Consider the following 13,112-nt stretch of genomic DNA (forward strand, 5'->3'; position numbering starts at 1 on the left):
TCTGATAAGTGATTTTTTTTTTTTTTTGCATTTTCTTTGATTCTAATGAGCAATGTAGTTTTTCCCTTTTTGTTTGTTCAATGCGATTATTTAAAAATTAAGTTGAAATAATGAATGTGATTTTTTATTTTCCGTAACCTGACCGTTGCACTCTATTATACTACAAGGCAGATGAATGCTTGAATCTGATTGGTTGATGAACATTCTAAGGTGTTCAATTATTTTCAGGGAAATGCACGGCTAAAGTAGTTCCAGGCCGGCCTTGACCGCATTACAGTTCCATATCAGATATCACTTCGCCAAATGATTTTAAGTTATTTCAAATGTCCTTACAGCTGACAACAGCAAAAGAACCAAAACCCACAGCGACACTGACCAAGCAAATAAATATTCTAAACAATAGGATAAAAACAATTATTTCCATGTTTTTTTGCCACAAAATTATGTTGTTTTATACATGGAAAGCATTACCACCTCAGGCGTGCATTATTTTTCAAATAATTCAGGGCTCGTCATCAATTATTCCTTCGATAAAGTATCAAACTGTTAGCTACGCAACGTGTTAAGGACAAATGCTACAGAAATGATTTGCAGGCAGTTCACTCACTGTATTTTGGAACACAGCTAATACACACCATCTCACTGCAATGCATTCTGGGTAAGCTTGCTCATTTTAAGTGCATACAATTGCAAAAAAAATAAGTTGAATCCTTTTATCTATTATAATTGCACAAAAAGGCAAGTTAAAAGCCTTGCTCAAGAGCACATAATCCCTGAGACAACAAAAGGCCTATTCAAACACAAATGACCTTCTGATGAAAATGACTTTGAGATTCAATCCCTTCGGTGATATTCATGCATCATCCACTCTTACATGGTAAACGGCCACTGTTATTTCACAGCAAAACTGCTAAATGCACTAGTCTTTAGAGTATGGAAATTAAGCAAGGCTGTGACGTATTATAAAAACAGGGCCAACAGCGGTGCCTTTGTAAAGGCCCAATGTTTAAGCCCATTGTCACAGGAGAGTTCAATCTGAGGGTGACGCAAACACAGCCACGTATAAGCCATAGAGTGACTTTTAAACTATTTTTAGATGGAGACACAGGACAGCTGCTGAGGTATTGTTGATATTGCTGTAATATGGCAGTGGGTGGAATAATCGGACGTGCTGGACTTAACTTCTGTCTCACAGAGTTTAAAGACTTCATTATGGAGCAGGTATTAACATCAAATTGTCACTATGATTAGATACCAAGTTTTTTTTTTAAATCCAGGGTCATCAGCCATTGCACTACTAAGGATGGATGTAATTAAAACTCTCGTGTTACTAGCGAGTCCATGAGTGGACTGTGTTCTTCCAGGCAGATCTGTTTTAATACAAATAAATGGTTAATGTCATAAGATCTACACTGCTATTTTTGTCCCCATTTCACAGCCTGCAAAAAGTTTCTGTGCAAAACCACTAAACAAACATGCCACAACCGCGACTCTTCAAAAAACACTTGTCATCGCACAACTGTGTATTTGCACACACTGGGTTTCTGCATTATTTAGACAAATCATCACTTTAAGAGAACCATTTAAAAACGCTGACAACATATACAGTTAAACTTGCTAATCGTTTAAAAACTTGCTAAACTTGAACCCGGATCAAGCGGTTATGACTCAGTTTGGTTAAGGGCACATAATAAGATTTACTAATTTAATATGCACGACGGGCAGATTTAGCGATTGATTAAACTGAGAAAAAGGCATTTGACATGAGAAAAACAAGAGGATCTTAGGAATTTCCTCACATATTATCCCTCAATTCCTTGGATGCATTCCCTCCACCCGATTTACTTAAGATATCATCTTTGTTTGTTAGTGTTTACTATCAGTTAGCATAATCACTACTGTTTTCGTGAAGATTTAAAATCTCACTGTGTTGAAGCAAATTTTGTTATCACAAGAAATGTACTATACAAGTATAGTTGTGTCTGCGTTAATGTTTGTCTGACATAGCCAGATACAGATGAGGCTCTGTTCTCATTTCTGTCATCACCAAACTCTTCTGTGGAACACAAAAGGTGAATTTCTGAAGAATTTCCTGTAGCTTAATTTGGGCCAACTTTAAGACACAAGCCTGGCTATTTGCACATGTTGCTAAGCCTTTTTATTACACCATGTTGTCATGAACCTCGCAAATTTGAGCAAATCCAGAAACTATTTTTGTCTAAAAGGCAAACTAGGGTGGCCGAGAGAGCTCAACGCGCTGCAACTGAAGAAAACACATGCAAATAGAAAAAGGTTTGCTCCAAATAGCCAACACAACCAAATAAGTTTCACGCAAAAAAGTTCACAACAAAACCGAATGCAGAAACGGAAATGTTTCCAGGGACCCCAATAAGTGACGAACCCGGCTGGGACGTGCTTACAGCTCAAAACTCTACTTTATTTTATTTTATTTTAATTTGTTTTGCAAAACGTACAGAGATGACATGTTTATGGCATACAACTTTGTATACAATATACAAAATGTATTAACAATATGTTCAATGTCATCAGAATACAAATGAGAAAATAACAATGAGCTGAAAACTAAAATAAATAAATAAATAAATAAATAAGATAGAGAAAAAGAACATGAAGGAAAGATATTAATCTATACATCGGTTACATTGTACAAATTTTGTCATGTTATGTTTAAATTTTCATAAAGAAAAGTTTCATAAGAAATGTTAGGTAAAATTTTAAAGTTGAGACACTCACACACAGATGAGTGTGACGCATATTCAAAAAAAATGTGTATTTTTTTGCAACCATTAATAAGATATTTCTGTCATAAGAACAGCTATTCAGCATGGGAACCTCCCAGGTGAAAATAACGAGGAAATACACTGTCTTTCGTTGCTCCCTTCATCAAGAGCGTTCCAAACGGCTACATAATGGCACACAAGTGCCCTGCTCACTCCAAAGTCCGGTTCTGCCGTCTGCCCTTTGAAGGGAGTAGGACATAGGGATGCTCACCATAGATATAATAAATACAAATATTTATTATGTCTATGATGCTCACGAGCAATAAGCAGGTCCCAGCCGGGTTCGTCACTTATTGGGGTCCCCTAGAAACATTTCTGTTGTGGTCTGTGTTATTTGCAGAGCATTTTCTGTATTTGGTTGTGTTGTGAGTATTTGGTGCACACATGTGTTGTGAAACTGATGAAGATGTTTTCTTAATTTGCGGGTGTTCTTCTATTTGCATGTGTTTTCTTCAGTTGCAGCGCGTTGAGCTCTCTCGGCCACCGTAGCAAACACTATAACAACCTAACTTCTAAACAAACACAACCGCTCAGTCAGTGACATTAAACATTAGTGTACAATGTGCATTCAACTATGGAAAGCCAATAGGGTCAAAATTCTAGTTAAAAAAAACCTATACTTGCAATGACAAAAAACACACTTTGCCCCCTTATTTTGTTTTATTGCATGTTTATCAATTTATAATGAAAGTCAAGGGTTTGGAACAGTAAATAATGACAGAAGTTCCATATTTGGGAGAACTTTCCCATAAACGGATATATTTAAGCAAGCTGCTGTTAGTATTTGATAAAATCCCACAGAAACAATGAAAGTCTTAAGACAAACAATTTCCGCCATTTCTTTTATCTCTAGCTAGAGCATGTCTTGGAGAATGAGGAAAACAGAGAGGCCTAGGATCAGGAGAGGAGGGGAAAAATTGAAACAAGGTGATGTTTGGTCTGCTTCAGCGGACCTTTAAAAGGATCTGAGAGGACCGTCAGTGTTTGCAGAGCCTTGAGGATTTATAAAGCTGTTGTAAAAAGACCCTTTAGGACCATCCAGCTGCATGAAGTCATATACAGGTCAGGATCAAATGGATTATTTACACAATGTACACTAGAGATTTGGATGCTTATACATAGCAGTGGAAAAAACGATATTAACTTTCCAACGTTAATGCTAAAAATTTTGTAGTTAATGTTGATTTTTCTATTTAAAGTAATATTTTGCATTCAATACCATTTAAGATACATCGACAGACCTTGTGGCATAGTGTTGATTACAACAAAATTAATTGATTAAAAAACTGATTAAGAAAAAGGCTAAAATTTGTCTCACAGTGAGGCTTTACAATGAAAATGAATGAGGCCAATAAATAAATGTGATTGTTTCAATAGTAAGACAATAGGTGTGTTAAAATTAGGGATGCACCAATATAAAAAATATTGCAAACCTGAAACAAGTATATACTACAACATTGAAATTTCATGTCGGTGCATTATTTGAGCAGACCTTGCTTTTCCGATGAGCATGAGCAGTACATGAGGGGAGCGTTATATTTCCTGACGTTTTTCTCTTTCGGCCAAAAAACGAAAGTGCCATTTCTGTCAGGACCACTATCGTCAAATACGATTGACAATTAGCATACAGTTTGGATTGGCGGTATGGTTCCCTTCTGGGCAAGAACTCCCTGCGCATCCATGCAGCCTAGCATGGATAAGAGCAGGGAGAACAGCAATAACCCCCGTTAGGGTAAACAGAATTTATTCTGATTCAAGAGAAATCAGAATGCCAAATCCTGACTGGACGAGAGGAGGAGCTGGGGATGGAGGAGGGTAATTAGCTCCTGAGAAACGCGATAGCTGTTTATAACACTGAAGGAGCTTATCTGTATACAGTGATAGGCATCGCATTCCTAGACGTGGATCAGCTGATGCAAGCTTGACTAACGTGAGATGCCAGAACTGACACTACGCTTGATTTTCTGCAGCCGAAATTTCGGTGCATCCCTGGTATAATTTTAGTATGAAAAATTGGTTATATCTTTTCTGTGTAAAGTTACATCCAATTTTGTCCATGTCAACATAACACATAAACCCTGAAATTACTGTAAAAATGATTTAAACAGCTTTACAGCTCAACATTTATTTTGTAGGTGCTTTTATAAAGATTATAAGCGAATATTTTCAAACCAAACAAATGCGAATTACATGAGTTTCCATAAAGTTGTTGACAGTGGTATTGGTAACCTAGTAACCAACAGTAAATAAAACACGATCAGCGGAAACAGCCGATTAGTCACATGGGTTTAATCTTCGCTACATCAGAATTTGTTCGGCAAATGCATTTACATCTTCCATTATTCACAGTAACTCTTTTTCGCACAAGTCAAAAACCACCTCAAGCGAGCGTTAAAACTTCTTTGCGAATTAAGGGATTCCACCCCCCCCCATCTTGTTTCTGATGTGAACAGGGTGATGAAAACATAGCTAATTATGCTTTCAAATCCTCCAAAAAATTGTCCCCATTCCCTTCCATTGTGTGTGCCTCATTGTAACTTACTTTTTTTTTTTAAGAAAAGAAGAGTTGAGTCAAAATAATTGTTATGGTAATCAACATTATGCATAAACATGACGGATTGAGCATAACTTGAATTGAACCTGGAATATCAAATATAAAGTTTCATTTTGCATTCCAATAAAACAATCTCCATGGTCCACTTCACAGTTCTCAACCTCAAAGGGAGATCTTTGATTACTGAAAATCTAATTATTCCCACCATTTTCTATAAAAGGAGAAATGTTTTGGGGAATGCATTCCACCCGGCACTGAGATGCAAAGTCCATCTGTAAAACGGTTGGATAAAGTCAACAAAGCCCTGGACCTAATATGTACAATTCAGAGCCTTCTCCAGATGCATACAAAGAGTTTCACCTGGTATAAGTAGAGATGACCATTTTGAATTAACCCCAGTCAGACAGAGGGCCTGGGAGAATGGATGGATGACCTCAGCCTGATTACGGCATTTATCCAAGTGACTCACGGTAAACTAATAACTAGAATAACAGAAAAAGTAACAGAAAACCTCAGCAACTCTCCAGTTCTTTGGTAACCCCTGTGAAGTATCTGTTATAAATCAGGAACAGACTAGAAGATTATGACTTATTCCCAAAGTCAATACCCTGATAATACTCACTTAATTACTCAACTAGCCTAACTGACTATTAAAAACTCCCCCCAAAGGTCATTGCGCACCAGAATGGAAGCTAGAATTACAGATTTTTAAAAAGCCTGAGGATGTTTAGGGTTTATTCATCTTTTCTGAGCTATCAGGCTAGATTGAGTCGGAGTTTGGAAGAATTTATTAATGAAAGTGTCACCGTCATAAGTCTCATGATGATAAAATAATTTCCAAAGAATACAGTTGAATATACAAGAGTGTTCCTTTTTCTAATCTTTCACCGGGTCTGCATTTTATTGAGTTTTGAGTGGATTATAACCATGGTGAAGGTGCATCACAGGATGAGCTTCAGTCTGTTAAGTGGAAACTGAACATTAGTGTCAAAGCACAAGAGGAGACTTTGATGGACACCAAAACTTGTGAGGTTGTCACACACCAGCAGCCTTGCCTCATGGGAGGCCTTTATGTCGCTCTGTGCATTTGCTAAACTAAGCCTTTATCCCGACACATATTTCGGTCATGTCAATTCTTTCAGTTCTTGGTCAACAAATGTAAGTGCAGCATTTGGATTGTGAAAGATAGGTTTGACATCATCTCCAATGAGGCTCTGATTAAACAAGGGAAGCGCTTTATCTTATCTAGCAGCAGCACACATGCGAACGGTGTATATCATGCACCATTTTCTCAGAGTGGGACATCTCCCTCTACAACAAACACTATGTTCCATTGGTATTATGTAACACGTAAAATGCACACTATACGGACACATAAAACATGGGAAATAACGCGGAGTGATTCAACTGAATGATGATTTCCTACCGGATAATCCATTGGTAGACTGCAGGTGGTCTGTCGGGCTGTGCTGATCTGCTGTACTCCTCCATAAGAAACCAAGCCATGCAATGTACATACAGTGTCTGGCAAATCTCAATAGATCCATGCTAAACTTTAAACAGAGAGAGAGAGAGAGAGCATTTAAAAGAACAGTACTAATCTACTGTTCAGGAATACATTATGAAATATTCTGACATAGAAATTTATGTTGGATATTACAGCAAGTTGGTTTTAACATTTGTTCCTTTCACATCTCTTTTTTAGGTTTCTAGTATTTATTTTAATAGCTAGTTTTTTTTTTCCACTAGTAATTATTAAGTTCCAGACAGTTCTTATTCAAATAGTGACTCAATTAGTCACAAATTACTCTTTAGCTACTAATTACTATCCCTTAAGTGACACGTACGCCTAACTATTCTATTGAATCTATGGTAGTTGTAATTTTTATGTGTTTCAGATATCAACTAGTCACTTCCAATTAGTATGTATTTAAAATTTTTGCTGGTTACCTATTCCAAGTTAACTGGTACACTGTAAACAATTATTGTTGGTTTAACTTGAAATTAAAAATTTGAGTTAATTCAATGAAGGAGATTGAAAATAATTTGTATGCATGTCCTAGTTATTACTAGTAAAGTACTAGTATTAATTTAAGTACTAAGTAATAATAATTAACTATAGCCTACTTACTATAGGGTTAGGGAAGGTCAGGATCAGGTCATGATTTAGGGTTAGTTGCATGTAATTATACACAATTTATAGTAATTACTATTGTAACAGCATGCAATGTGTGTAACAAGTATGCTGTAAAATAAAGTGTTACCAAAAATTCTTATTGCAGTATTTACATTTCTTATTGGCTAGTTGTCAGATGTAATGACAATAGTAACAAATACACACTAATAAATTGGTATTATAGATTTGATAATAGTACCTATTTGCAAGATGGATATATCCAAGATTATAAAAAAAATGGAACTTTACCACGACGTCCTCACAACGTTGTTATAAAGTAATGTCATGCTGACCAAATGACGACGTCGTCACAACGTAGCCTACTGTGTTAGCTGGGTAGATGTTACTTAATATACTTTATGTCTAGTTACTTAATATTTACAAGTAACTAAGGAATAGGCTAAGTTACATACTAATACCAGTAAACTGGAAGTGGAATAACCAATAATTGTAATATATACTTTCAATGGATAATAATTAAAGTCTTGTCACTAGTCGTCTAATGAAAAGTCGCCAGAGAAACTGAAAAAAGATAGTAGCCTAGTGACTGCTGGATTGTAACAGTAATTTAAAAAAATGAGTACAAGTAACATATCATAAAACTTGTTTGTTTAAATGTTAACGTTGCCATATGGCAATAGTTGGAGCTACTGTACATGGAAAAAGCCTCCAAAGCTGCACGCTTCAGTTATAGTGGAGCGTGGCATGTCACGTTATTTTTTATATATCTAGACTAGATAGCTTTTGACAAAGGCTCCTCAAATTCATCATACTATAAAAAAGCGGCAAACGTGCCTCCTTGTGAATGATACGATCTTTGTGTATTTTGCCGAATGACTCATATCAGATGGCATATGAAATAAGCAAAAGTAACACACGCTATTTCAAAGTTGTCTTCATGTTGCAAATGCACATGCAACCTACTCAAACTCATCGTGTTATTGTTTAAAAAAAATGTCAGATTACCTGTCAAAAGCCGAAGGTTGGAAACTGCAGGAGTCACTTGTGACAAATCAGATATAAAAGTTTCGTTTGGTCTGACTGAGATCCATTAAGTAACCGATATTTGTAGGATGTTGTTTTAACTCAGACGAGAAAATGTCGTCGTTTTAATGGTCCAATAAGTTTAAACAACACTTCAACGATGCTAGACATTCATTTTCCACATCTTCGCCTCATAATCTGTGCAATAACATGCCCTCAATAATGTGAAATATTGTCAAAAATATTTGTCCATCACTCCAATACGCGCTTCGAACAAAACGTCCAAAATGAAGAAAGAATTGTCCTCCAAATATATGACACAAAAGTATGTCCCGGAAATATTTATCAAATTTCGAGGTTCATTACATTGTTTCAAAGTCCTATTTTCCGAGTTATCCAAATCCCCTCGGTGTAAGGAAACCGTCTGGTGTTGCTTTTGGAGGATGTCTAATGGTAGAGCAAATAGTTTCTTGGGATATAAATTGTCAGGTTTTGAGGTTTGGTCTCAAAAAGCAGAAAGACACAGCCATCTAGTGGTGTGATACTCAACCATGCAGCTAAAAATGAAGAAACCACTCCCAGTTTTCTTGTCTATCTATCTATCTATCTATCTATCTATCTATCTATCTATCTATCTATCTATCTATCTATCTATCTATCTATCTATCTATCTATCTATCTATCTATCTATCTATCTATCTATCTATCTATCTATCTATCTATCTATCTATCTATCTATCTATCTATCTATCTATCTATCTACAAAAATTCTGAAAGCCTTCTGACTGAATGAGATTCCATAGTATTTATTATAGGCTATTAAAGCATATCACTGTAACTAAAATTCTGTAATTTACTCATCCTCATGTCTTCCAACCTGTATGACTGTGTGTGTGTGTGTGTGTGTGTGTGTGTGTGTGTGTGTGTGTGTGTGGCACAAAAGAAGACATTTTTCATAGCCTACAATTCCTTTTCCATACAATGATAAAGTCTATGTTCCAATATATATATAATACTGTATATAGCCTATATATACAAAGGCAAATGAAAGTTAAAGCATTACAATGCTTTAGGCTATGTTCTTTTTGGAACTTCACTGTTAAAAATAAAGGTTCCATAAGGTTGTTTGATACTAAAAGAAGATACTATATTTTCACTGAGAACCTTACAGTGAACTGTTCTTAAAAGAACCCTTTTTTTCTCTCTGTGTAAAAAAACAAACCTTTTTTTTTTTAATTTAAAGAACCTTTTTCCACTAAGAACCTTTTGTGGAATGAAATTGACGTTAAAGGTTCTTCATGGAACCATGGGTGCCAATAAAGAACCTTTATTTTTAAGAGTGTTGCGTTACAGTCTCCATCCACTTAGTAGCCTATTCAAAACTTATTTTTGTTCTCCACAAAAGAAGAAAGTCGTACGGGTTTGTAACGACTTAATATATTAAAATAAATAAAACAATAAAATAAATTAAAACAGAAATGTTCATTTTGGGTAAACTATTCCATTACATTAGTAACAACAATTTTTGCATAACACCCACGACTCTGTGTGTGATTCAATATTCAATAGTCGATATTCTCACGGCTCCTCCTTAGGAGAGGTAGTATAAACATGAGTTTGAGGTTGTGATGATACAGGATTTCCCTGTGATGCATATTTTCTACTAACGACGCAGTGATCGACAGTGCACGCGAACGAACTGCTTGATTTAAAGTGGGAGCGCGCGCGCGTGCAGTCACAGTGTAGACTGTTACGCCCTCTTAAACACTGTCATAGCCACATTTACTTCGGTAAACTTCCTCAAATATGCCGTTAAGCCATTAACTTCCTCTCTAAGGGGTGAACACAACTCACGTCCTACAGACCTCAACAACTAACTTCCACAGCAGCGGGATTACGGTCCTCAAAGCATCTGATATGTTTGGTAAGACATATTTATTTAATAGTCATATATAGTCCTGTGATACATAGCGTATAGCTCGTTAGACAACATCTTTATGTGTTTCATTTCTGATTTAATTTGTTAAAGAGAAATTACGGATATTTATAATCCCGACCGTGTGATATTTTACTAAATATCCTGTTCTCACTTTCGACCGCGGCTCGATGATTAAGCAGTGGCTTCAGTGTTTTAAATCAGAGAGCAGGAATAGGGGCCACTCCCATAGAGTACCGTTGTATGTGAATAAATATCAATTAAAAGCGCTCATTAATATTAAAACTCGAGGTTATAGTTTATTCATAATGATGCCAAAGATAACCTGCAGTGATGAGTTCATTTCATGGCACTTTTGACCATTTTGAATTAGATAAATGGTGAGTTGAAACCAGGCTGTATAAAACAAGGCTGAAACTCTGAAAATACATAAAACTGAGTAGAAATGACTATTACTGTGACAAATTAAATGGATGGAAACAAAGTTGTTATAACAATGTTTTTAGTGTAATAGATACTTTTCCTGAAAGACTTCTGTGAAAATTTGGTTTGCATTTTGAAACATAATATAGAGAATGAATGGGAAATTATGCAAATTTCGAGAAAAAGGAAAAAAAAGGCAGTTGGGTTTTCCAGAGGGAATGAGGAACTGAGAAACATCCTCATTTTAAGCAATCCAACAGAGCCATGCAGAAGTTGGGATATTTATCTTTTTCAGAACCATATAACAGCTTCTATTAGAGAAGTCATATTGTGTTTAGCATATTTTACTTAGCCAACCACAGTCTAGTTTTCTCGTTTGTAAAGATAACAGCCCATCTGTGAGAGTACCTTCCACACTCATCCGTCATCCTACACGCAGTTGTAGGCCGTTATTGTTGCCTTGTTAATGTGAAAGTACCATTACAAAACAGCTGAATATCTTGAATGACACAAGGGGCTCACTTTCCTGTGGTGAGTCACTGGAAAGACGGCGACTTGCTGTGTCACAAGTTGTGGTAACAGTTCCCATGATCATTTATTTTTTCTTATTTTCACATATTTAAGTGTGCAAATAAAGGACTAAGTGAGCAATTACAGCCCATCTCACACTAACACTTTCAGTTTCAACTGAACTGCGGCTTATGATGAATGATTCTAAATTATACATTCGGCATAGAATGTGAAGGATGGATAAATGTAGCTGACCACTTCTAGTTTTGATTCCCTTCTGCATACTTTGCAATCTAGTGCAAGTTCTCTTTTTGCTAAACTAGTAGCCACTAGGATCGTCTGTTCCTCTGCTGGCTTACACATGATTTGCGTAATTCAGGTTCGTTGATAAAGTGCGATAAACTCACACACAATACTTGAACAAGGGCCTTAATCACCATAGACAATATTCAGATTAGTGGTCAACCATGATGGGATTTTCCAATGGTTGAATCTTAAAATATTACATTTAGTCAGCTACACTTCAACGTAAACATCAATGACTTGAGCGGTAGCGCAAATATGAGTTCAGCATAGTAAAACTACAAGGACGGTAAAAAATGTCAATGGGATTCGGTCGCACTTGATTTACTCCATTTTCTATATCACTGAGCACTTGTTCTGCTAAACATGGGTATTGTGATATGACAATGCTGTGTTGTAAGTGACAGGACAGACTCCACCCAGACTGAGCTGTCACTGCTGTTTCTTTGAGCTCTTGGTTCGCTAAACCACATTGGCTAACGCCTTGCAGAGAAGGGCAGGGCTCGGAGTATTTCTCTCTCTGAGCGTCTCTGGAGATTGGGCAGAGTCCGTCTCACTCCTTTCTCCTGGGGTCAAACATCTGCCAGACTCTTGGAATAAGTGAGAAAGAAAGAGAGAACTGAGAGTTCTTGGTCGTAACTCCACAGCTCTCAGTTTCTTGTTGATGTGCGAGAACACGAATCGTTCTCACATTTGCTCCAAGCAAGATGGCCTATGTCATGATCAAACTATTGAGGAAACAGCTTATCATGTAACAAAAATGTTGATTAATAACATAAAATAACATGAAAACAGCTGTTGAACGGTGTTTTGCAGACAGTAATTCACAATGACCTCCAGTGTAACGTGCAAAACTCATCAGTAAATCTACTTTCCAGCTCCTTTTTCCACTAAAACAGCATGTTGCCCTTGCACAGAATTTCCGAAAAGATGAATAACTATAAATGTGTATTGAATCAGTCCCCTTCTCACATCAAATGTCTTCAGCATAAACCGAAACCTAATCACTCCTGTTTCAAAACTTTCCAGCATGTACATGTTGTGTAAAATTTCACTTTACGTGTCATATTTCCTTCAGAAAGCCATTTGAGTCATGACCCACATTTGACATATTTCCATGACACGAATGGAGGGTAAAAAGAAATTGTTTTTGTGCATGTCTGAGGATATGAATGCGCATAATCCCATCATTTACAAGTGGAAATTCATTTGTGTTGTAACATATACACTGCTTATCGATAGAACTGCAAGGGGAAGTAGAAGGAACTAGAGGAGGCTGACTATATATTCAAAACATTGTTTCATTAAGGCCCAAATGACCTCAACATGCTGTGAATTTGCATGAAGAAACAATTAGATGTTCTCGTAACCTGTTTCCTTTGTCCCTCTCTTTGCATGTGTAAATCTTTTTTTTTTCACCGATCC

General features: G+C 36.5%; 1 protein-coding gene across 10 annotated transcripts in view; it reads right to left on the reverse strand.

Annotated features, from left to right (window-relative positions):
• The window catches only part of stim1b (stromal interaction molecule 1b), a 40,705-nt gene extending 31,735 nt beyond the window's left edge, over nucleotides 1–8,970 (reverse strand). For 6 of the 10 annotated variants that reach the window (XM_081390814.1, XM_081390811.1, XM_081390812.1 and 3 more), the window contains exons 1-2: nucleotides 8,498–8,970; nucleotides 6,782–6,908 (exon numbers count right to left, since the gene is read on the reverse strand). In XM_081390814.1, coding sequence (XP_081246940.1) covers nucleotides 6,782–6,902 — 121 coding nt within the window. In that variant the 5' untranslated portion in view covers nucleotides 6,903–6,908; nucleotides 8,498–8,970. Of the gene's footprint in view, nucleotides 1–6,781; nucleotides 6,909–7,780; nucleotides 7,857–8,497 lie in introns of those variants that run through there. The other 4 variants (XM_081390816.1, XM_081390813.1, XM_081390815.1 and 1 more) reach the window with 3 other exon arrangements.
• Nucleotides 8,971–13,112: the final 4,142 nt, after the last annotated feature.

The sequence above is a fragment of the Scardinius erythrophthalmus genome (genome assembly GCF_964197995.2).
Source record: "Scardinius erythrophthalmus genome assembly, chromosome: 17".
NCBI lineage: Eukaryota > Metazoa > Chordata > Actinopteri > Cypriniformes > Leuciscidae > Scardinius > Scardinius erythrophthalmus.